This window comes from Gracilinanus agilis, chromosome X (genome assembly GCF_016433145.1).
Source record: "Gracilinanus agilis isolate LMUSP501 chromosome X, AgileGrace, whole genome shotgun sequence".
NCBI classification, from domain to species: Eukaryota; Metazoa; Chordata; class Mammalia; order Didelphimorphia; family Didelphidae; genus Gracilinanus; species Gracilinanus agilis.
In genome coordinates, this window is record NC_058136.1 from 21,749,463 (window position 1) to 21,775,570 (window position 26,108).

At 41.9% G+C, this 26,108-nt stretch overlaps 1 protein-coding gene across 1 annotated transcript; it reads right to left on the bottom strand.

The window, feature by feature from the left end:
- Positions 1–9,175: 9,175 nt before the first annotated feature.
- On the bottom strand, positions 9,176–10,749 carry LOC123253828 (exosome complex component MTR3-like). Its single transcript, XM_044682945.1, has one exon. It carries the CDS (start codon positions 10,747–10,749, stop codon positions 9,802–9,804), a length of 948 nt encoding a protein of 315 aa, XP_044538880.1. The 3' UTR covers positions 9,176–9,801.
- Between the last annotated feature and the right edge of the window lie 15,359 nt (positions 10,750–26,108).

Genomic DNA, 26,108 nt, shown 5'->3' on the forward strand with positions numbered 1-26,108 from the left:
AAAATTAGTTGAGGATGAGCTGATGTCTCTATGTCGCTACATGTCTCATTCTGATCTATAGCATTACAGCTGAAGAGCAAATCATTGGTGGAGAAAAGAAATTACCAGCTCTAACACCTGCATTGTTTTGTGCTGTTGTTGGGGCCCCCCTCCCACACTGAGGGCTTGTTTTTACAGCTATGCTCTCAATTATAACAGCTCTGGACATCAGAGACTCTCTGAACTAGAAGGGACCTCAGAGGCCATCTGAACCAATACGGTTCCTAATGTCCTAATCTCCTCTATCACATTTGTTATTCCTCTCTTCATTAGGAAGGGACCACACACCACCTTGAATTACTTATTATTTCTTTCTTGAATATAAATTGAGCCCCTTGAACAGAGACTGATAGAGGGGATCAATAAACGCCCCATCATAGGAAGGCCTGGGATGGCAGATAAAACCATCCATTCCAACCTCATCATTTTACAGAAGAAGAAAACAAGAGGGAGAAGACAAAGGGTCTTGCCTAAGGTGCCATATCAAATAAGAAGAAGAGACAGAATTGGAATCCAGGTCCCCTACAGCAAAATCCACTATGCTTTCTACTCCATCATGGCAATTATTCTTTTCCTTATTTTTTTGAAATTATTTTTTTTATTTTGAATATTTTCCTCTAATTACATATTTTATGTTCTTTCCCTCCCCCCCATACCCCCCTTAGCTGATGCACTATTCCACTGGGTTTTTCAAAACAGGGATGAGAACAAAAGAAATCATATATATGTATGTATATATATATATATATATATATATATAGCTCTATAGCATATATACATAATTTTCTCAAGGTCAAATGACCATTCATAGAAATAATGGATAATAAGCATGAGTAACAGGCAAGTCTAGGTGATCTTGTAGAATTCAAGTCCCTTGAAGGCAGGGCCTGTTTTTTTTCCTCTCCTTTAACCTCTCTGACTCCCTCTCCCTCTTTTTCTCTCATTCAGCAAAGAGTCTGAGGGTAGGTAGTTAAAGCCTCAAGTTGAGTCTTCAAATAACTCATTGAGGACCAATATTCCCTAACCATTTCCTGGCAGCTAGTGTTTCTTCTTCCTAAGGACTTTCCCTGCTAATCTCTCCAGTATCTCTTTACTTTGCTTAAAGAGCAGCCCTCTGAAACTCCAAAGTATCTCTCAATAGTAACTTAAAGGGCAGCAATCCCAAATGGCATATTTCAGCCTTTCGATGTATGAAAAGTCCACACTATGCCAAGGGAGCAGTAAGTAAACCTTGGAAGTCAGATTTACTTCAAGTAAATACTTAAGGATAAGAGAGAAAGCTGCCAATGATCTATGGAATAAAATCATACAGCCTATGGACTATGGGAGTCTTTGAGAAGTCTATTGATTTCTGACCTTTACCAATCCAAAGAAAATTCTATGCCTTCTCAGCTCTGTTCAGGTCTCAGAGGGTGATGGAGTTTCCCTTTAAACAATCCATTTTAAGTCAAATGATTATACAGCAATATTGTGTTTTGATATTAATATTCATAACATTCAGCAGACTCAAAGAACTATTCATGTGTGGGGAGGTTGGGCTGTCAAAAGTCTACAGGATTTGCGGCAACTGTGAGTTTTTGAAGACAGGGAGAACTTGTATTCTTCCACCATGGGAAGATCCCATGGAAAAAAAAAGACCCAGTGCTGAGTCCAAATGGAAAGAGGATTTCCTATTAATGGTAAAACCCTCCAGATTGTCCAGATTGTGAATGGCATTGTGTTGAGCAGATCAAATCCACTAAACACTGGAGAATTTCTAAAAGGGATCCAGTATCAGTCTAAAGAGTTTTACCTAACTATGCAAACAGGAAAAATCCAATGGATAAAGAATGCTTATTAACCTAGTCTGGGGATGGCAAACCTATGACACGCATGTCAGCACTGACACACGTAGCCATTTTTGATGACACGCAGCCGCATGTGGCTTTGGATTGCTTTTTCAACATAGTTGATCATTGGTAGTATCCTGACGTCTGTTGGAGTCCACCATGTGTCTCTCTGTTGCCCTTTGGATGACTCAACAGGTGAATTCTTCAGAGATTGTTTTATTTCATAATTTATAGTCAGGTAACATCATTGCAAGAATTTAGGTGTCACAAGTATAGGATTTTGCATCTCAGGGAGAAGGTTAAGGTCCTTAAATACTGTTTCATTTTCCAAAGTCAATACAGTCCCCTTTTTCCATCTCTCCAATACTGAATATATTCTTCTGTCCATTTGCCACATTCATGCAAGATATGCTCACAGATTCATCTAACTGCAGATCATAGACTAGGTCAGTGATGGGCAACCTTTTGAGCTTGGTATGTCAAAATTCGCCAAAAAACTGAACATAACTCGGGTGGTGTGTCACCACGAGAAAAAATTATAATTCTGCCATATTTATAGTTTAAATAACAAAAATGTATAATTGTAATATCTAATTGTATTTAATAAACTAAAATAGTAAATTCATATAGGTAGAATTGTCCTCAGTGATTTGTAGCAGGAAAGCATCATTCACCTCCTCCTGCTGGCCAGGTAGTCCATTGCATACTCCCACAGAAATACCATATCTCACTATCTCCATTTATATACTCAACCAAGTACAATTTTTTTTTCACTTAGTCAACCAGCCATAAGATGTCTTTGTTTTGTTCCACAGTGTGGGAGATTTGTATCACTTCTTTATCATCCCTACAGCTACCACTCCAATCAAAGTCCTCATGATCTAATGAGAAGATTGTGGCAAATATGACCTGGCTGTTTGCCTTGTGTCTATAGTTTCCTACCTCTGTTATACCTGTATACCACTACCAGGCTCACCTCCCAAAGACATGTCTATTCTGTCACTCTCTTGCTGGGATTTCAAAATGACTCCCTATTTCCCACTGACTTCAATAAGGCGAAAAATATTTTATTGGCTAAGTGGCCACTTCTATCTATAATTCAGGTACCACTAGCAGCAAAAATACATATAACATAGTCTCCATAAGCAAATGCTTTTAAATAATAATACTCTAACCAGTGCCCATGAGACAACCAAAAGCTCAAGTCTCTGAATATCTTAACATGATACAGTAATATGTCTCACGATGACATAGAGTAATATGTCTCCCACTGTACCAGCTCATAAAATATTTAAAGGGGCCATATCCACAAAATCGCACATAATTCAGTTGAGATGACTATCAGAGAAAATTGGATAAATTATGCAGCATCGTCTGTCTTTTTAAAAATAATATTAAAATTTGAGTTTAAGTTACTAAATGGAATTATTAGCTGTACTCTATCATTAAAGCCTAATGACTCATCATAAATAGATGTTAATGTATAGGTAAAGCACACTAGTATAATTGCTTCATATTTGTCAGTTTAGATTAACAACTACCTGGGTGAATTAACTAGCATTATGCAAGATGTGGTTCTCTTCTGAAACTCTTCAATGCCAGCACTTTGGCTAAGGCTCAATTATACCTTTACTTATTCCACTTAACCCTCACAGAGATCTACTTTTTTTAAAAATTGCCCCTCATTTCCCTCCCAACGTGACTCTGGGCCAAAAGGATTGTTCTGTCAGGGATCTACATCACACAGTGTGCAGAGACAGAGACAACACCCGTGGATGAAGTCAAGCAGGCCACATTCTTCGGCCACCAGAATAGCAGTGCTCTCTGGGCTGAAAGTGGTCAGACTCTGGAAAATGAAGCTGACCAAGACACTTAACAATCCAGCAACGATGGCATACACAGCTTCAAGCAATGTTGACCAGCTCTTCTAATGGAATCACAGAATGCAGAAAGGTCACTATCTTCCCCCACCTGCATTATTGAAAGGCAACATGATATTATGGATGGAACACTGGGCTTAGAGTCAGAAGACCTGGGTATTGGGCCCACCTAAACTATTTGATAACAACAACCATGGGCCAATCAATCGTTTGAGATTCAGTTTCCTTTCCTTTTTATTTTTAAACCCTTAACTTCTGTGTATTGGCTCCTTGGTGGAAGAGTGGTAAGGGTGGGCAATGGGGGTCAAGTGACTTGCCCAGGGTCACACAGCTGGGAAGTGTCTGAGGCTGGATTTGAACCCAGGACCTCCCGTCTCTAGGCCTGATTCTCAATCCACTGAGCTACCCAGTTTCCTTTTCTGCAAAATGCCACTAATACTTCTTGTACTACCTCTGTCAGATTTTAAGAAGACCAATGATAGGTAAGATGGAGAGCAATCAGAGCAGGGCACGTAGGAGGAATAGGGCTGAGATCATGCCTAAAGTGGATGACTGAATGAACTGAGGCTGTTTCGCCTAGAGAAGAAAAGATTATCAATTGGGAGTGGGAGGTAGAAGTAAGGGTTGGGAATGATAGGAGTCTTCAAGTATNCAAAAGTCTACAGGATTTGCGGCAACTGTGAGTTTTTGAAGACAGGGAGAACTTGTATTCTTCCACCATGGGAAGATCCCATGGAAAAAAAAAGACCCAGTGCTGAGTCCAAATGGAAAGAGGATTTCCTATTAATGGTAAAACCCTCCAGATTGTCCAGATTGTGAATGGCATTGTGTTGAGCAGATCAAATCCACTAAACACTGGAGAATTTCTAAAAGGGATCCAGTATCAGTCTAAAGAGTTTTACCTAACTATGCAAACAGGAAAAATCCAATGGATAAAGAATGCTTATTAACCTAGTCTGGGGATGGCAAACCTATGACACGCATGTCAGCACTGACACACGTAGCCATTTTTGATGACACGCAGCCGCATGTGGCTTTGGATTGCTTTTTCAACATAGTTGATCATTGGTAGTATCCTGACGTCTGTTGGAGTCCACCATGTGTCTCTCTGTTGCCCTTTGGATGACTCAACAGGTGAATTCTTCAGAGATTGTTTTATTTCATAATTTATAGTCAGGTAACATCATTGCAAGAATTTAGGTGTCACAAGTATAGGATTTTGCATCTCAGGGAGAAGGTTAAGGTCCTTAAATACTGTTTCATTTTCCAAAGTCAATACAGTCCCCTTTTTCCATCTCTCCAATACTGAATATATTCTTCTGTCCATTTGCCACATTCATGCAAGATATGCTCACAGATTCATCTAACTGCAGATCATAGACTAGGTCAGTGATGGGCAACCTTTTGAGCTTGGTATGTCAAAATTCGCCAAAAAACTGAACATAACTCGGGTGGTGTGTCACCACGAGAAAAAATTATAATTCTGCCATATTTATAGTTTAAATAACAAAAATGTATAATTGTAATATCTAATTGTATTTAATAAACTAAAATAGTAAATTCATATAGGTAGAATTGTCCTCAGTGATTTGTAGCAGGAAAGCATCATTCACCTCCTCCTGCTGGCCAGGTAGTCCATTGCATACTCCCACAGAAATACCATATCTCACTATCTCCATTTATATACTCAACCAAGTACAATTTTTTTTTCACTTAGTCAACCAGCCATAAGATGTCTTTGTTTTGTTCCACAGTGTGGGAGATTTGTATCACTTCTTTATCATCCCTACAGCTACCACTCCAATCAAAGTCCTCATGATCTAATGAGAAGATTGTGGCAAATATGACCTGGCTGTTTGCCTTGTGTCTATAGTTTCCTACCTCTGTTATACCTGTATACCACTACCAGGCTCACCTCCCAAAGACATGTCTATTCTGTCACTCTCTTGCTGGGATTTCAAAATGACTCCCTATTTCCCACTGACTTCAATAAGGCGAAAAATATTTTATTGGCTAAGTGGCCACTTCTATCTATAATTCAGGTACCACTAGCAGCAAAAATACATATAACATAGTCTCCATAAGCAAATGCTTTTAAATAATAATACTCTAACCAGTGCCCATGAGACAACCAAAAGCTCAAGTCTCTGAATATCTTAACATGATACAGTAATATGTCTCACGATGACATAGAGTAATATGTCTCCCACTGTACCAGCTCATAAAATATTTAAAGGGGCCATATCCACAAAATCGCACATAATTCAGTTGAGATGACTATCAGAGAAAATTGGATAAATTATGCAGCATCGTCTGTCTTTTTAAAAATAATATTAAAATTTGAGTTTAAGTTACTAAATGGAATTATTAGCTGTACTCTATCATTAAAGCCTAATGACTCATCATAAATAGATGTTAATGTATAGGTAAAGCACACTAGTATAATTGCTTCATATTTGTCAGTTTAGATTAACAACTACCTGGGTGAATTAACTAGCATTATGCAAGATGTGGTTCTCTTCTGAAACTCTTCAATGCCAGCACTTTGGCTAAGGCTCAATTATACCTTTACTTATTCCACTTAACCCTCACAGAGATCTACTTTTTTTAAAAATTGCCCCTCATTTCCCTCCCAACGTGACTCTGGGCCAAAAGGATTGTTCTGTCAGGGATCTACATCACACAGTGTGCAGAGACAGAGACAACACCCGTGGATGAAGTCAAGCAGGCCACATTCTTCGGCCACCAGAATAGCAGTGCTCTCTGGGCTGAAAGTGGTCAGACTCTGGAAAATGAAGCTGACCAAGACACTTAACAATCCAGCAACGATGGCATACACAGCTTCAAGCAATGTTGACCAGCTCTTCTAATGGAATCACAGAATGCAGAAAGGTCACTATCTTCCCCCACCTGCATTATTGAAAGGCAACATGATATTATGGATGGAACACTGGGCTTAGAGTCAGAAGACCTGGGTATTGGGCCCACCTAAACTATTTGATAACAACAACCATGGGCCAATCAATCGTTTGAGATTCAGTTTCCTTTCCTTTTTATTTTTAAACCCTTAACTTCTGTGTATTGGCTCCTTGGTGGAAGAGTGGTAAGGGTGGGCAATGGGGGTCAAGTGACTTGCCCAGGGTCACACAGCTGGGAAGTGTCTGAGGCTGGATTTGAACCCAGGACCTCCCGTCTCTAGGCCTGATTCTCAATCCACTGAGCTACCCAGTTTCCTTTTCTGCAAAATGCCACTAATACTTCTTGTACTACCTCTGTCAGATTTTAAGAAGACCAATGATAGGTAAGATGGAGAGCAATCAGAGCAGGGCACGTAGGAGGAATAGGGCTGAGATCATGCCTAAAGTGGATGACTGAATGAACTGAGGCTGTTTCGCCTAGAGAAGAAAAGATTATCAATTGGGAGTGGGAGGTAGAAGTAAGGGTTGGGAATGATAGGAGTCTTCAAGTATTTAAATTATTAAGTAATATTAAAGTCTTCAAGTATTTTTATTATTCATTTATTATTTTTTATTTTTTATATTAATTTTTAAGATTGTTAATTTATTATTAAAGTCTTTAAGTATTTAAACTGCACCTGGAAGAGAAGTTACACCACTTCTGCTTAGCCTACGAGGGCAAAAATAGGGACAATGGCCAGCAGACTCTGCGGACCCTATTTTGGCTTGATGTGAGGAAAAACAATGTAATAATAAGAGCCATGCAAAAGTGGAGGTCTTTCTCAGGAGGAGATGTTCATGCAAAGGCTAGATGAGAGCATGTTTATCAAGTGGACTCTCAGTACAGGTTGGAGCAAAAGGCCTTTGCGCTATCTTCCAACTCTTGAGATTCTGTGAAGATACTCTCTCTGCCCTGAACTAATGACTATCTCATGTATTTGATAGAAGAATGGCCATATCAGCATAATACCTTTTCTTCCCCCCTGAGCCTCTGCTCAAGGCTACAGTCTCTCAGGCTCAGATAATAATTCTCCTTCCTGATCCCATAAACTACAGATGTGAGTCCAGGCTTTTGTGTCCAAGTTCTAATCCTGGCTAATCCTTTCCTGTGAGACTAGCACATTCTGAAAGATTTACTCTAACAGAAAGTCTATCTTTCTCTTCTAGTCCACACAACAAGGAAGAAATAATCTCTATTTTGTTAACGTACGATGTAGGTCAGTAGAAGGTTGGCACGATTGATATTTTCTCAGGCTAGTTTTTCTCTTCAAGTGCGTCTCTTCCAGGGGGCTTTTAAAGCAGTAGCAGCAATCTAAAACTCTTCAAAACACGGGCAGCTCTTTATTCCCAGGACAATATTATGCAAATCACAGCAACTTCATCCAAAAAACACAAGTGACCACCTTCTTGTGCAAATGACTGTGCTAGGTGCAAATCTGTTCCTGTTCTGGAGAGACAAGGGACAGACGCTGGGAAATGCAACATGGGCACTGATAAGGGCACACACATATCGATCTGAAGAGGGAAGGAAAGAACATGGGCAACAGCAGATCCAGAAAGGCTTTTGGGAAATGAGCAGACCCTTGAATGTGTCCTTGGGTTAACCTAACATATGTGTCCCAAACAAGGGGAATAACTCTTTCCCTATCCAACTTCCATCTGGGGCAGGTCACTTCTCTACCTACAAGGTGTGTCTTTTTCTCTTTTTTCTTTCTGCTAAATTTTGCTGTCGTTTGAAATAATCACTCTAAGGGGACAGCCGGCAACATCTTTTCAAACATCTAAGACAATCACCTACAGAAAAAGCTATCCATGGCCGACGTTTTCGCCAGCAAAAATTTGGGGAGACAGATAGAGAGATCTTATCTATCTGTACACATAAACATGCATATGCATATAAAGAATACACATATGTAATATATGTGTATCCTTCTGCTTTTCTAAATAATAATTCATAATTACCTTAGAACATTAAATTATATAACATTATCATATAGTTTTGCTTCTTCTGCGTGTGTGTGAAAGACTCCCTCTACCGCCCATGACCTGACCCCCGCCCCCATGGTGGCCCTGGATACATTGGAAGGCGTCCCTCCCCTAAGCTCTTACCATCCTAGAACTTTTTTATTTTTTTTTAACCCTCACCTTCTGTCTTAGAATCAATACTGATTATTGGTTCCAAGGCAGTAGAGTGGTAAGGGCTAGGCCATGGGGGTTAAGTGACTTGCCCAGGGTCACACAGCTGAAAAGTGTCTGAGGCCAGATTTGAACCCAGGACCTCCCCTTTCTAGGCCTGGCTCTCAATCAACTGAGCCACCCAGCTGCCTATCCCCCTAGAACTTTTTAAATAGATATTTTGAAAACAAACACCATCTTAGTGAATTATATACCTACCATTTCTGGGGGGAGAGGGACATCCGTATAGAGGGGCCCTCCCCCAACATACACAAGAGGCAACCAGTCCCTTATTCCTCCCTTGTTCTTCCCCCTTTGCTATAAAAGGACCCCTGAAGTCACCTGACTCATAAATAATACCTGAGGAAGATTCCTTTTTACAAAATATACCAGACACCAAACAATTTTCAAGAACTTTTTAATAAACATTTTGAAAACAAATACCACTTCAATGAACTAGAGACCTGCCATTTGTGTGTGTGAGGGGGAGACCCCCATCAATCATCCAAAGGGGGTAATCAGTCTCTTATCCCTCCCTCCCCTTGTCCAGGCCCATTTTGCTCAGTCCTCTAGTTCTTCTGAGAGAACAAAGTCCCAGATCTTAAGGGGGGATGATGGTCATTACTTGGTGGGGTCGCAGCCTTCCAAAGGGAAGAGGGTCCGAGATGGTACTTGTAAGGTGGCATCTGGTTTCCAAGAACTTGAGACTGTGTTGATGGCAATAAAGCTGGTGAAAGTAAAGTCTCTTCTGGATTCTGCTTTGAAATGAGAGGAGTGGTGGTAATTGAAAGAAGGGGTGAAAAAAACCTACTGACTCCCCTTGTGGAGGGTCAAATCTTGGGAGAGGGGTGAGCCAGGGCCAGAAGGTGAAAGGTGGTGTTTCCACTTCCCGATGGCGGTGGGAGACTCTGGCCTGGCTGATCACAGCATGGGCTCAGCGGGAGGCTGCTGAGCTGGAGGAGCTGCTGGACCTGGAGGAGCGTCTGGACCTCCTGGAGCTGCTAGAGGTGGTGGAGGTGGCCGGCGATGGCGGGCAGCCTGCTCCCTCTCCACCTCGTTCTGGGCTTGGGCTTCTTCCCTCCGCTTCCTGGTGGCCCTCACTAGACAATTCTGCAGCGTTGGGTAAAGGCTCTGGCAGCCCTCTATTCCGAGTCGCACGCCTTCTGCCCAGCAATCGATGCTGCGACCCTCTCCACTGCCCAAAATGCCCGTGACTTCGTTGCGCACTGGCATAAGTGCTACGGTAAGGCCAGCGGCGGTATGCTGCTCTTCGTATAAAATAGGATCGAGGAGCCAGATGGGATCGAAACCCCAGGGGAGGCTCAAGCCGCAGCCCACCACGATGTCGTACATCTCGATGCCAGCGTCGGCTAAGGCCAAGCCAGCCGCTGTAACCCCCGCGGCCAAAGCTGAACCGCCATCCTGGAGAAGTAGGGCCGACACTTCTACCTGGGCTCGTGGGTAGCGCTGGAGCCTCACTACCGGCCCAAGGGCCTCCTGAAGAGCTAGGCTCAGCTCCTTCTCCTCGCTGCTGCCCGATGGTGGTCTCCGACGGCCAGGACTGGAGAAGGGAGCCCTGCGGAAGTCGCATACTAGCCGGCCTTGAAGCCCAATCGAGGCCTCCCCTCCCTCAGCTTGACGTGGGCCCCACACAGACACCAGGACTTTGGTGTCCCCCGACTCCAAGTAGGCAGAGCCACAGGCCTGGCTCAGGAGGCCGGCACTCACATAGACGGGCCGCTGGCGCAGGGGGTCTCGATTAGGATTGTAGGACCGAGCCCGGACCTCTTCCACCTGCTCCGGAGGCGCATAAAGTGAAGGGAGGTGCGACTCCTCCGGGCCCCTAATGCGTCTGTGGTCTCCGGGCATAGCTGCCTAGCAATGCCTGCTTCCGTGGATGGGTACGTCACATCCCCTCTCCCACCACACTGTGACGCAGGAACTGCCTCGTGCCCAACGTTCGACGTTCTCAACGTTCTCAGCGTCGGTGCCGCCCCCTCCCCCCACACCCCTAGACGCACCTTGTAACTATGGTGGCGTAAAACACAAACACAGCAAGGGGTTCTCAGAGGGCTTGGGTGGAGGATCCTAGATCTAGAGTGGGAACCTGGAACCTCTCAATTTCCACACGATAATGATAATAATAAAAACTTAACAACCCATTGTTTCTGGATCTCTCTAAGTAAGATTTGTGAAGCACTTGACACGTTACCTCCTGGAAAAGCCCTGCATCAACCCTGTGAGGCAGCTGCTACTGACATATCAAGAAACTGAGGCCCAAGCAGGTTACACAACTCCATAGGAACACAAAAAAAACCTCAAAGGCCAACTTGTCCAGCTCCCTCGTTTCACAGACCAGGAATCTGAAGACCATGAAAGGGAAGGGTCTTAAGAACAGAAGATCATAAATTTAAAGCTGAAAGGGGCCTTAGAGACAGACCACTTAATGCAACCATTTTTCCACCATCTTGTTTCCCAAGTTAAGGTGTAGCTGTTTCCACTGTTAGAACTCCTGTTTTCAGTGATAAGTAGAGATGAGGCCAACTTTCAGATTCTCATTTGGAATATTTGGGCGGGGCCAAGGGGGTCCCTAAGATTGTACTATTCATAGATCTACAACTGGAAGGGATTCAGAGACCATTTGGTCCAAGTCTTTCATTTTCCTTGTGAACAAAATGAAGCCAAGGAAAGTGAAAACTAATCCACAGGCAGGAAGCTGGGTTTTGAACCTACCTCCCACAGATGCCAAATCCAACATGCTTTCCACTGAATCACAATCCTTAAAAAGCATTTTATTAAATACCTACTACATTTGCCAGGGAATGCCTTAAGTACTAGAGATACAAATACAAGAGTCAAAATTGCTCCTGTCTTCAAGCCACTTATAATCTACTTAAAAGTAGATTTTGTGGGGCGGCAGGGTGGCAGAGCCAGGCCTAGAGATGGGAGGCCCTCACTTCCAATTGGGCCTCAGATACTTCCTAGCTATGTGACCCTGGACAAGTCACTTAAGCCCCATTGCCTACCTAGCCCTTACCTCTCTTCTACCTTGGAAGCAATACGCAGTATTGATTCTAAGATGGTAGGTGAGAGTTTTTATTTTTTAAAGTAGATTTGGTAGGGCCTACCAGAATTTCCATTTAACCGAAAGAGCCCTACAGAGTCCAGGGCTTCTTTATGACATTAAATACATTTCATACTCAATGCAGTAAGCATGAGAAACCATGTAGTATAGTAAACAAAGGGGCTAACTTTGGAGATAGGAGATCTGAGTTAAAATCCTGCCTTTTACATGTACTGGCTATGAGAACACAGGCTAGTTTATAAGTTCTCAGGGCCCCAAGCACATCTCTTGAGACAAAAATTAGAGGAGCTACCAATTTAATGGAATTTTCTCATAAGAAGTTGACTATAGCAATGAACTCACAGAACTGAACACAAATATAGGTTCAAGCAAACATATACATTCTAATAACTAGACTAGAATTGATTCAAAGGTTATCAGTGGTGAAAACAGTTTTCAAATTTTGATCTTTTGTCTTTACTTCCAAGGATAAACCACCAAATTCATTTCTCTCTCTCTCTCTCTCTCTCATACACACACACACACACACACACACACACACACACACACACACACACAGCTATTTAGGGGAAGAAAGGAATTTGAACATAGTTCTCAAGTGTCCTAATTTCCCAGTATGCAAGCCAATGCAATTTCCTACCTGTACTTCCCTCCTTGCCTTATGCTAATTTAGACAGATTGAGCTTGGAACCAGGCAGCAAAAATATCTCATTGGTCCTCTTTTTTCCTAAAATGTCAATCTCCCACTAAATAAACTAATTCTTCAAAACTTGTGGGTCAAAAAACTAATCAGAAAAACAAATTACGGATGTCACTAAAGAGAATGACAATGAGAAGATAACATATCAAAACCTATAGGATACAGCCAAAGCAATAATCAGAGAAAATATATATCTCTGAGTGTCTATATCAACAAAATAGAGAGGGAGGAGATCAGTGAATTAATTGGGCTTACAACTTAAAAAATTAGAAAGAGAACATATTAAAAATCCCTAGATAAAACTAAATCGGAAATGCTAAAAATCAAAGGAGAAATGATTAAAATTGAAAGTAAGAGAACTAATGAAGTAATAAATAAGACTAGGAGCTGGTACTTTGAAAAAATCCCCAGAGCCAGATGAATTCACAAGTGAATTCTATCAAACATTTAAAGAACAACTAATCCCAGTACTATACAAACTATTTGACAAAATAAGCAAAGAAGGAGTCTTACCAAATTCTTTTTATGACACAAATATGGTACTGATTCCAAAGCCAGGCAGATCAAAAACAGAGAAAGAAAACTATAGACTAATCTCCCAAATGAACATAGCTGCAAAAATCTTAAATAAAATACTAGAAAAGAGACTACAGCAAGTTATCAAAAGGATTATTCACTATGACCAGGTGGAATTTATACCAGGAATGCAAGGAGAGTTTAATATTGGGAAAACCATCCACATAATTGACCATATCAATAATTGAACCAACAGAAATCACATGATTATCTCAATAGATGCAGAAAAAGCCTTTGACAAAATACAACACCCATTCCTATTGAAAACATTAGAAAGTATAGAAATAGCTGAGCCTTTCCTCAAAATAATAAACAACATATATTTAAAACCATCAGCAAGTATCTGCAATGAGGACAAGTTAGAAGCCTTCCCAATAAGATCAGGAGTGAAGCAAGGATACCCAGTATCACCTCTATTACTTAATATTATAGCAATTAGAGAAGAAAAAGAAATTGAAGGGATTAAAGAAGGCAATGAGGAAACTAAACTATCACTCTTTGCAGTTGATATGATGGTCTACTTAAAATAATTAACAACTTTAGCAAAGTTGCAAGGTATAAAACTATATAAATCACCAACATTTCTATATATTTCTGACGACATTCAGCAGCAGGAGTTAGAAAGAGAAACTCCATTTAAAATCACTCTAGACAATATTAATATTAGGAATCTATCTGCCAAGACAAACACAGGAATTATATGAACACAACTACAAAACACTTTTCACACAATTAAAATTGGATCTAAATAATTGGAAAAACTACTTGTTCATGAGGAGGATGAACTAATATAATAAAAACAATAATGCTACCCAAATTAATCTACTTACTCAGTGCCATACCTATTAAACTACTAAAAACCTTTTTTATTGAATTAGAAAAAAATATTACAAAGTTCATCTGAAAGAGCAAAAGATCAAGAATATCAAGGGAAATAATGAAAAAAAATGTGAAGGATGGGGGCCTAGTAGTACCAGATCTTAAACTGTACTATAAAGCAGTGATCATCAAAACAACATGGTAAGAGACAAAAGCGTGGATCAATGGAATAAACTAGGGGTAAATGACCTCAGCAAGCTAGTGTTCGATAAACCCAAAGATCCCAGCTTTTAGGGCAAAAACTTGCTATTTGAAAAAAACTGCTGGGCAAATTGGAAACCAGTATGGGAAAAATTAGGTTTAAGATCAACATCTTACACTCTTATACCAAGATAAATTCGAAAACGGGTAAAGGACTTAAATATAAAGAGTGAAATCATAAATAAATTAGGTGAACATAGAATAGTATACCTGTCAGATATGTGGGAAAGGAAGGAATTTAAGACCAAGAAAGAGATAGAGAACATTGCAAAATGTAAAATGAATGACTTTGATTATATGAAATTAAAAAGGTTTTGTACAAACAAAACCAATGCAACCAAAATGAGAAGAAAACTAAAAAACTGAGAGAACATTTTTATAACAGAACTCTCTGACAAAGGCTTAATTTCCCAAATATATAATGAACTAAGTCAAATTTACAAAAAAATCAAGCCATTAGCCAATCAACAAATGAAGATATGAAGAGACGGTTTTCAGAAGAAGAAATAAAAATTATCAATAATCACATGGAAAAATGTCCTAAATCCCTCCTGATTAGAGAAATGAAAATCAAAACAACTCTGAGATAACACCTTACATCTAGCAGACTAGCCAATATGACAGCAAAGGAAAGTGATAAATGTTGGAGGGAATGTGGCAAAAGTGGGATACTAATACACTGCTGGTAGAGTTGTGAAGTGGTCCAACCATTCTGGAGGGCAATTTGGAATTATGCCCAAAGGGCTTGAAAAGAATGCCTACCCTTTGACCCAGCCATACCACTGCTGGATTTGTACCCCAAAGAGATAATAACGCTAAAGTACTTGCACACAAATACTCATAGCTGAGCTCTTTGTGGTAGCAAAAAATTGGAAAATGAGGGGGTGTCCATCAATTGGGAATGGCTGAACAAATTGTGGTATCTGATGGTGGTGGAATACTATTGTGCTGAAAGGAATAATAAACTGGAGGAATTCCATGTGAACTGGAAAGACCTACAGGAAGTGATACAGAGCGAAAGGAGCAGAACCAAGAGAATATTGTACACAGAGACTGATATGCTGTGGCACAATCAAACATAATGGACTTCTCTACTGGCAGCAATGCAAAGACCCAGGTCAATCCAGAGGAGCTTATGAAAAAGAATGCTATCCATATCCAGAGAAAGTACTATGGGAGTAGAAATGCAGAAGAAAAACACATGATCGATCACATAGTTTGACGGAGATATGATTGGGGTTTTGATGTTAAATGATCGCTCTATTGCAGATATGAATAACATGGAAATAGGTTTTGAACAACGATACATGTATAACCCAGTGGAATTGCTTGTCAGCTCCAGGAGGGTGGAGGGAAGAGGGGAGGGAAAAATCATAAACCATGTAACCATGGTAAAATATTCTAAATAAATAAATAACACATAGGGGAGAGATAGTAAAAGTCAAACAGACTTGCGGAGAATACAGTTAGAGTTCACTGACCTGAATCCATTTATTAGTGCCCTGAATAAATATATAAATACTATTTTTTAAAATGTTCAATCTCCCCAACCAATAAAGGAAGCTGATCTCCAACACCCTCTGCGAATTCTCCTCATTTATTTAATTCAAGGAAAACATAAGCTGACTTTTCAGAAAACACCTTTTTTAATGCTATTCCTCTTCAGGTTTAGACTGGGCCTTATTTAAGAATTTTCCATTCAGAAAGAATTCACAAGATTCACACCTATGTTATTCCCTATAATCACTTGGGATGGAAAAAGAAAGATGTTTATTGCTTTCATGCAAAATAACGAACTGAATTAAAATGATTCCCAGCACAAATCTTCTGAGTTCAAAGTACATTCATCTGTTTTAAAAACTCCAAGTAATAAAAATGATGCTTGGTAATTTCATGGTATTTATGCTTCTTTCAAGAGATAATAGGAGAATGTGTGAAACCTCACCTTTTCCTAATCTTCCCTATACCTGAGTTGGCACTGCCTGGAGTTGGCTTTTCCCATGTATTGGTGGGGAAACATGTTCAACAAATGGTGACCATTCTGAGTAATTTCCATGACGTCCTTCTTGTATGCATCATTCTTCCCTCACCTTCAAGTAAATAATGACCATCACCCATGTTCCATTTGGGGTACAGTTTTTCTCCTTTTCCTAGCAGCTACTTGACCAGAGGAATGGCTGGAGGTTGGGGGCAGAATGAGGATTTTAACTTGCATCCTTGGATTCCAAATCCAGGATGCCTTCCATTGCTTGCATTTCCATAATCATTCACAAGTCACAAAATGCTTTTCTTTTTGCAACCCAGAGGAAACAGGTAGGGAAAATATTATTATCCCCATTCTACAGATCAGGACAACTGAGGCTCAAAAAGATCAAGGGTCTTGGCCAAGGCTAAATAGACACTAAATGCTGGTTCTGGGACTTGAATCTGGGATCTTATTTTTTTCCTCTAAACCACAGCTTCATCTCTCGTGTTAGTTCGGCAATTAATGAGGTTCCCTGGGAACAATCTCATTTCTTTCAAGCCTTTATTGAGTGCATATAAGATCCTATGTTAGTACTAAAAGAAACAAAGGGACATAAGTCAAGGTTCCTACAAATGGGAAGAAACAGAGCTCTCACAAATTTGAAAGTGGTAAGCATAGAAACGAGTATAAGGTGCTATGAGATCAGCTGGCGAAGAATTGACTTGGCAGTGAGGAGGGGAGGGTATTCCAAAAAGCTATGGAGTAGGAGATGGCAAGAAGAACAGTCCCAGGCATCTCACATCTCCAAAAAAAGCACAGAAAATCAAATCAAATTTTTGAAAAATGAAAATTCCAGCGTCAGCTTCTTCCCCAGCGATCGATGAGAATGTGAATTTCAACAATGGAAACGTCCCCGTCGTGGCACAGGAAACGAGGGGGTTGTGAAAATTTGAGCTCAGTGGCTCTTCTCTGTTCCTTATTTCTTTGCCAGTGTTGCATTGAAGGAGATTAATCAATTAAAAATTGACCCCTTAGCAATGAGCCTCAAAGGATGAGGAGATGGTGGGGATGGGGGGGGGGGAATGAGGAAGGGAGGGAGAAAGAGGGAAAGTTTGTACCACATAAATAATGCAAGTAATGCTCAAAGCAAGATTTCCTATATAACACCTTATGAAGTTTTCTGGGGCGTACCACCAGAGCCCTTGAATCCTTTCCCAATGATATTCCAATCCCCCAAAGCAAACAAAACGACACAAAAGATAAAGGAATGGAAAGAAATCAAAGGCCAGTTGCTTTCCAAAACTCGTTACTGACACAGAAAGAAGTTTGAGGAAAAGGCGCTGTTTTAAGTTCTGACATAGACACAAATCTTACAGGATTCAGCCAGGATGACAAGGCACGGAGAGCTTGCAATTCCCACTGGGAGAATGAGTGCCCATATTGATGAGTTCATACAATCACTGAAGTACGAGTACAGTGTGTCCCAAAAGTCTTAGTACAGTTTAAGCCTTAATAGCTTAAAACTACACAAAGACTTTTGGGGCACCCTGTATGTGGATCCCAGGAGCGTCGATGTAGAGCTGGAAGGCGACCTCACAGTCCATCTAGACCAACTCCCTCATTTTACAGAGGAGGAAACTGAGGCTCAGGAAGTGAAGTGACTTGCCCAAGGTCACACATAGGATAAGAGATTCATATGTACAGAGCTGGAAGGCGACCTCACAGTTCATTTAATCCAGCCCCCTCATTTTACAGAGGAGGAAACTGAAGACCAGAAGGTGAAGTGACTTGTCCAAAGTCCCACACAGAATCCCAGATCTAAAGTTAGAAGAGAGCACAAAGGCCACCTAACCTCATTTTATTGATGAGGAAACAGAATTCCAATGAGGGCAAGGGAATTGCCCAATCACACATGGGAAGGAGGAGAACTGGAAGGGCCTTTTGTGGTCATCTAGTCTGACTCTATTTTTAGATGAGGAAACTGAGGCCCAGGGATTGGATGCAACTTAGCCAATGTCACACTTATCATGGGCTCAGAGATCTTGAGTTGGAAGGGACCTTGGCAGTTGCCTAGCCTAGCCTAACCCTCATCACTTAGCAGCTGAAGACACAATCTCGGCGAGTAGAAGTGACTTGCTCGAGGCCACACGTAGTTTAAAAAAAGGTATTAGACCTAAGGCATGAAAGAACTTCAGAGGCCATCTATTCCAACTCCTTCATTTCAAAGAAGAGGAAATGGAGGCCTAGTTAGGTTAAGGAGTTTGACTAAGGTCAGAAAGGCAGGAAAACAGTAGTCAAGTACGAGCCCTTCTTTTTTTTAAGGGCTCGGTCTAAAAACTTGGAACAAGGCAAATTCCTGACTCAGGTGATCCTTCCCCATGGGGCAGAGGCTTTATAAAACCCAACTGAGTTACCAGCCAAAGACTAATTTCTAGCACAGCCGGGTTTTTGCCAAAGTGAAAGAGAATTTGTTCACAATCGATGACTCCATAGGTCTCCCTGCTTCACTGATTCAGCTGAGTCAGGTGCAGGAAGATCTGACTAACTAAACCATCCGAACTGCCTGCCACTTGGGCTTTGATGGACCAGATGTGGCCCACCAAACCAACTGCATAAAGGGCTTTGTAAACCTTAGAGGAGCTCTTTATAAATGATGTCTGTGATTATTAATATGTAATTAAGTGTAAGACGTCAGAGTGGGAAAGCAGCATTGAGTTCGTGTAACCTAATTCTCCCAGTTTACAAAGAGAAACCAAGGCCAAAAGTAGGGAGAGCATATTTCTAAGATCATTCAGATAGTGCCTAGCAGGGACAGAGACTGGAAACCAGATCTCTGATTCAGAGAACAGGAGTTCTCTGCAGTCAATTTGGTTAAATTAATATTTAAGTCAGTATGATGTGCAAGACATTTGGCTAGGTCCTCAGCAAAAAATAAAATATCTTCTGTCCTCAGGGAGTTTAAATTCTACTGGGAAAAAAGAAAAACTCTCTCTCTCCCTGTCCTTCTCCCTCTCCCTCTCTCTCTCTCTCTCTCTCTCTCTCTGTTCCTCCTTCTCCTCTCTTCTCCTCTCCTCTCCTTTCCTCTCTCCGTCTCTGTCTCTGTCTCTTTCATCTCTCATCTATTGATCTCTCTATCATCTATCTATCTGTGTGTGCATAAAGTAAATATTTCAGGAAAGCAAAATAACACCTGAGGGAAGATAAGAATCAAAAATGCCTCTTCTACAAGAAGCGATTGAGTTTAATACTGAAGAGGACTAGAGATTCTGAGACTTGGAGATGAGAAAGAAGAGCATTCTAAGCATGGGGAACAGCTTATGCAAAAGCATGGAGGTGGTAGATGGAATGTTGTGTACAGGAAACAGCAAATAGGCCAGTTTAATTGCAACACCAAGTACATGAAGGGGAGTAATGTGAAAATGGTTTGAAAGAACAAAATAGATTTAGATTGTAAAGGGCTCTAGATACCAGATGAGGCACTTTATTTTATTTTTATTCTCAAGGAAATAGGGAGCCACTGAAGTTTCTGGAGAATAGTCAAATTTGTACTTAAAGAATATCACTTTGACAGTTATATGGAGGATAGAATGGAGAAGAGAAATAATGAAGGCAATAAGACAAATGAAGAGGCTCCTGCAATAGTCCCTGTGAGAGGTGATCAGGCATAAAATAGAGTCGTGGCCAGGTGATCAGAGAGAAGTGGGAGGTTGCAAAATAGTCATTCCCTCCCATAACATATTGTCTTAGAGAACTGCCTTGAGCACTGAAAGTGACTTGCCCAGGGTCACACAACTAATGTGCATTAGAGGCAAATTAAAAAATTCCTTTTAAAAATCATCATATTTGCAAAGGAAAGAACACAGCTTTGGAATGAGAAGTTAGGTATGGAACCACACTTTGGAATACAAAGAAGCAAAAGTCCCAGGATCCTCTAGCTTTTCTTCATGAATAATCTTCCCAAAGATGTCACATCTGGTCATTATTCACACAGTGCCCCAGACATGGTCCGCACCTGCCAGCTAGTACATTATCGAGAAAATAAGCTACTGCCCCATGTAATTTATCCTCAAAGAGTGGGACAATTAAATCAGCCCACATGTTCCCTCTTGGCTGTGTGTCAGCTCCCCAGCATCTTGAAATGTCATCCTTGCGGCTTCTCGGCCCAAATGGCCCACCTGTTTGAGACAGCCATAGAGAAGCAGAATGGGATTGTAGAAAGAACGCTGGATTGGGGAGGGAGGGGAAGAGGACCTGGGCTAGAACCCAAGTCCTGTTATTGACTATTTGGGTGACCATAAGCCAGTTGCTTAACTTTGCTGGGCTTCCTAGTTTACTTGTAATAAGGGTGGGGGAGAAGGATAGAGAGAGAAGCTCTATGGTCCCTCCTAGCCACAATTCTATCATCCTCTGAGCCTAGTGAAGAAAGGTAAAACCAACTTCCTATCAATATGGATACCTCAGCAGGCCAGACTTACATTGGTGAGAAGATATCTCTGGTCATGTAGCAGTTTCTCCGCCTTCTATCTCTAAATCCTATGGTCTGTCTGTCCGTCTGTCTCTCTCTGCCTCTGTCAGTAGAGGAGATGGGATTAGCAGACGTCTTCTGCCACTTCTAGTTTTAAAATCATAGGAGGCTTCTCAGAACCTCAGTTTCCTCATCTGTCCAAAGAGGGATCTGAGCTCAGTGAATTGTGAGGTCCTTTCTCTAACTCAGGGTTTGGGAGCCCCTAAGGCAATGGGTGCATGCAATGGGTGAGGACAGCTTGGCAGAGCTCTGAGAACATGTGGTCCTGTGAAAAATCAGTGTGGCCATTCTACTTCTTATGTGAATTTGCATGGTAACTACAATGTATTTCCTACTTTCTACTGAATAGAGGGTAGGGAAGAAAAGGTTTAGTGAATGCTAAGGGCTACAAGGACAGAAGAGAATGCAAATCCCTGCACTAGGGAGGGGGCCTCCCGGGCTCATGTCATGCATCAGCTCCCACAAAAGGCTGCTCCTGTTTCCCAGTGATCAGAGTTCCCCTCTCTGCCCCTCACCTTGACTGAAATCAAGTTGTACTGGGGGTCATGGGACCATTGATTTAGAGTTGGAAGGGACCAAGAAAAAAAATAGAATCTCTGAACCTCATTTTATGGATGAAGAAACTCAAAGCTGGGGAAGGGAAGGGAAGGGTCTCTAGTGCCAAGGATATAGGCGGGCAAGGATCTCCCATGCCGTGTCGAGTGCTCTTTTCACAATGACACTTTGTCTTTTGTCTAGATTTTGTATCACTTTGGCTGTGCTCCAGTAGAACAGAAGCCCCCTGAGGGCACAGACTGTTGTTCTTGCCTCTGAATCCCTGGCACCTAAGATGGCATCCACCACATGTTAAAGGCTTTACTAAAAGCTTTTTGATTTGATTGGTTACTATAGAATATCGGAGAGTAACAAATCCCATGAGCCAAAGACCCAGATTCCTGAAGTCTTTGAAAGGAGGAAGTGGGCTTCCAAAAGACTGGTGACCCCATGACAACTGCCCTAGGAGCAATGGAAGTCGCCAACTTCTCCTTGTCTGTTACTGAGTACATTTTGTACCAGGCTCATGCCTGCTGCTTCTGTACAAGTTCACAGCAGGCAAAATGTGTTAGGTTAAGTCAAGCCTAACCGAAATGCCACCTAAGACAGATGTGATCCCGAGAACAACATATCGTGCACTGTGAGCAACTCTTAATTCCCAACATGCAATGGGTCTGGGCTGTAGATGTTGCTACATTAATGAAGCCGGTCTTTCAAATGTGGCTAGACAAAGGCCTGCGAGAAGAGTGTGGGATTTGGAATCGGAAGACCCGAGTTCAAATCGTGACTGTGCTATTTTTGTGTGACCTATGTCGAATCATTTTCATTCTCTAGGCATTAATTTCCTAAACCTCAAAATATGAGGGTGGGACTCAATGGACTTTATCATCCCTCCTTCTTCAACCTTTATGAGCATGCCAGTCAATGAATGAATCCCTAATGTACCTGATCAGTGTGCCAGAAGTCCTAACTCCTGGATCTGAATCCTTGACATAAATCACATACAGCTTGGTCTCCAAAAGAAAGCAGGGCCTGGGACCCAGTGGCTGTTCAAGCAGGAAGAACAACAATTTATTAGACTGGGACATCTGTTTTAGAGTCCTGGCTCTCTTTCTCAGTGGGCAGTGTTGCTTTGTTCCTCTGAGCCTCAGTTTCTTTGCAGAAAATGGGATGATATTCATATGGGCTATTTCAAAGGGGGTTGGGTGAGGAGAATATTTGATAGATTCAAAAAAAGAATCCACTTCTACAGGCCTAGAAGGAGTGAAGGAGGGAAGAAAGCACTGGGAATCAAAGAGAGGGGCCAAGGAATGGCAACAGGACCACTTAGACAATGCCCTCCAGAAGCTTGCTAGACTCAGGAATCTCCAGCAGAAGTAGGGCAAAAGGGCTAGGCCAGAGAATTGGCCCTAGGAGAAGGACCAAGGGCAAGTCAAACCACCTTCCAGAGCCTCAGTTTTCTAATGTGTAAAATGGGAATCCAGTCCAATTCAATTCAACAAGTATTTATCAATTGCCTGCCACGTGCCATTTCACAGTGGGGCAGGCAATTGATAAACATTTATTGAATACCTACTATGTGCCAGGCACAATGCTAAGCATTAGGGATACAACAATTAGAAGACAGATCTTGCTCTCAAGGAGCTCACAATCTGATGGGAGAGACAACATGCAAACATTCATGTACAAACAAGTTATATACATATAAGATAAATAGGAAATAATCAACATGGGGAGGGCACTCAAAATCAGGGGGCATCTAGAAAGGCTTCCTATACAAAGTAGAATTTGAACTCGGATTTGAAGCAAGCCAAGGAAGTCAAGAGACAAAGGTGAGGAGGGAGAACATTCCTCACATGGAGGACAGCCAGTGAAAATGGCCAGAATCTGGAAATAGAGTGACTTGTTCGAGGAATGGCCAGGAGGCCAGTGCCGCTCAGTCACAAGGTACATGATCCCATTACCTGGCCCACAAGGCCCCTGGGAAACGAGTGCTTTGACAGCTTTGAAAATGAGGGCCCAGAATTCAAAAATTGGAACTTTCAAGAAATTCCCGCCAAGGGTCATTTGGGGTGGGGGTTCGATTTTTCCCAGTACTTGAATCCCCACTGGACTGTGGCAGGGTCATGGTAGTGTTCACCCTATCCCTCCTCTGCCCAGGTAGGAATGTTCTCACTGGAGGAAATGCAGTTCAGTGGTCTCAGTTTATGCCTTTTTTTCCCTTGAGGTACAAAGAGCACAAAGTATTTCTCATTTGGCAGCTTCTCCATTAAATACTTTGTTTCTTGGGGACAGAATGAAACAGGCCAGTGAAGTTCAACCAATTTGTCTTTTGATACCTTTTTATTGGCTCGTTAATGATGAATTCATTTTACCATTCAGCCCCAGAACCTAATTCACAATGGCTCTTAATGTAAATGAGGCTTTGTCCCCTCTCATCCCCTCTTCTGAACCATCATAAATCAGGGCTGGCTGTCTGGAGCACAGACAGCCCAGCTGAGGCGGCCAACTTCAGAGGCCAAGGATCCAGTGCAGAAAACGACAATGATGATGGAGGAGCAGAAGAAGAACAGAATGCAGAAAGGAAGAAGAGCAGAAGAGAAGAAGGAAGAAGAGAGAAGTAGAAGGGAAAGGGAAAAAGAAGAAGAGGAAGAGAGAAGGAGAGAATGGAGGAGGACAAGGAGGAGAAAAGGAAGACAGGGAGGAAGGAGATGCAGAAGAAGAGAAGAAAAGGAGGAATGAACATGGGGAAGAAAGTAGAATCATAGGAGAGAAGAAGAGAGAGAAGGAAAGAAAAAATAATGGAAGAAGAAAGGAGTGAGAAAAAGGATGAAGAAGAGAAAGAGAAGGGGGAAAGCAGAGGTGGTAACAGTTTTCCAGGAGCAACCAGCTAGGATGATGAAAAGGACAGCGAGTAGAGTCTGAAAATCTGGACTGGAACCCCACTCCTCTTTGTACCACTTAGCACACGGGGCCCTTTAGAGTAAAGTGTTTGGTCAACATTGAAAAAACGCTGGAAAAAGGTGAGTCAATGAGTTAACAGGCAAATATTTATTGACTGTGTTGGGATACAGAAACACTGTGCCTGCCCTCAAGGAGCTCACATTCTAATTGAGGGGGAAGAGAAACTACATGCAAACAAGTAGGTACATACGAGATATACATAATATCAGTGAAAGGAAATCTCAGAGGGAAGGGATGGGAAGGAGGGGTTATGGAGTGGAGAGGGAATGGAAAAGGAGGCCCCGATTCCCTGTTCCCATTATCTCCTTTTAGTCCTTTATTGCCAATCGGCTCCTGCCAGTAGCTAATGGTCAAAGCACTGAGGCAACAAAAGCAGTGGCCAGCAGCTGGCAGCCCTGAGCCCAGCCTACTGGCAGAGAGGATCAAAGGGGAGGTCTATAAATAATATGCTGCTGCCCTTCCCAACACTGGTTAGCACCTGGTAGCTAGCCAGCAGACCACTCCCTGGTCTTTAGGAAGTACTCTTCCCTTTGAGAGATTTTGGTCAATAGCTTCTACTCGGGGTGGACGTGTCCCTGAGAGGAACACCACTGAAGAGTGGTCAGGTTGTTCCTAAGCAGTATTCGGTGCCTTGTTCTGCTTCTTGTCTACGTGAGAGTTCTGTGTCTTGGCCAAGCCTTACAACCTGTCTGCCAGCCCAGCTGCAGGCACTTTGTCTTATCCTTGGGGTCAAGGATCTAAGTTGTGTTAGCCCTTTATCTTCCTAGGCCTCAGTTTCCTCTTCTGTAAAATGACAGGATTGGTCTCGATGTCTTCTAGAATCCTTTTCAGCTCTCAAACTATGAATCCCTGACATCTCCATCTTCTCTTTTTACACTTAAAAAGATTTTATTGTAACCATCACTAATTTGGAGCACTTAAAACTTTTCCCACCGATATCTCCTACTACGCTCTACATCTCCAAAAATGCTCAATCCCTCTCCAGTAATGGTTTATCGGAGCTCTTTTTGAAAGTCTCCCAGGAGTGCCCCACCAGCTCAGGCAGGATGGCCTGCTGTTGGCTTTGGATCCCAGGACAATCCCGTCGTCCGTGCATCACACACCATTCCACCTCCTCTTTGTATTGGGGGAAATTCAGAGAAACAGAGCTGTCCGCCTACCATTTTCCCCCAAACTCCAAATGCACCTTTGCCCAAATGGCTCCACCAAAATCCTCTCTGCTTCGGGCAAACTCACCTTCCATTAGGATGTCTAATAAAAACCCAGCACCAAGGTTGATTAAACCAAATGCAGAAAGACCAACTTGAAAAACATACCTTTTAGATTCATTTGCACTAAATGTCCTTCATTAACTGATATGCAGTTCTAATCCTGTCATTATCTTCAGCATATAATTAATCTAGTTTCAAATGACTATTTTTTCCCAAATAAATAGACAGGGCAGGTTCTAAGCTTTCATCCTCACAATGACATTTTCCTGGTATTCATTTTCTGGTCAGAGAATCACATTAGGCGTGTCCCGTGACTAGGTTCTTGGTGGGTATCTGGGATCAGAATGATCCATCAGTGCCCTGCCTTGAAGGTCTGAGCCTATCCATATTCAGCTGGACCGGGCCTCAGCTGCTTGCTCTCGGGTGTCCCCTTACAAAGCCAGGCAGATGTTATGCTAATTTCATCATGCAAATATGCCTGTTTTCATATGGTTCTCTTTGTCCTAAAAGGCAGGTGATGGCTTAACTGTACAATGTTCCCACCACGTTAATCCCATTTGGAGCTTAAGATCCTGTTTTCACCTGGG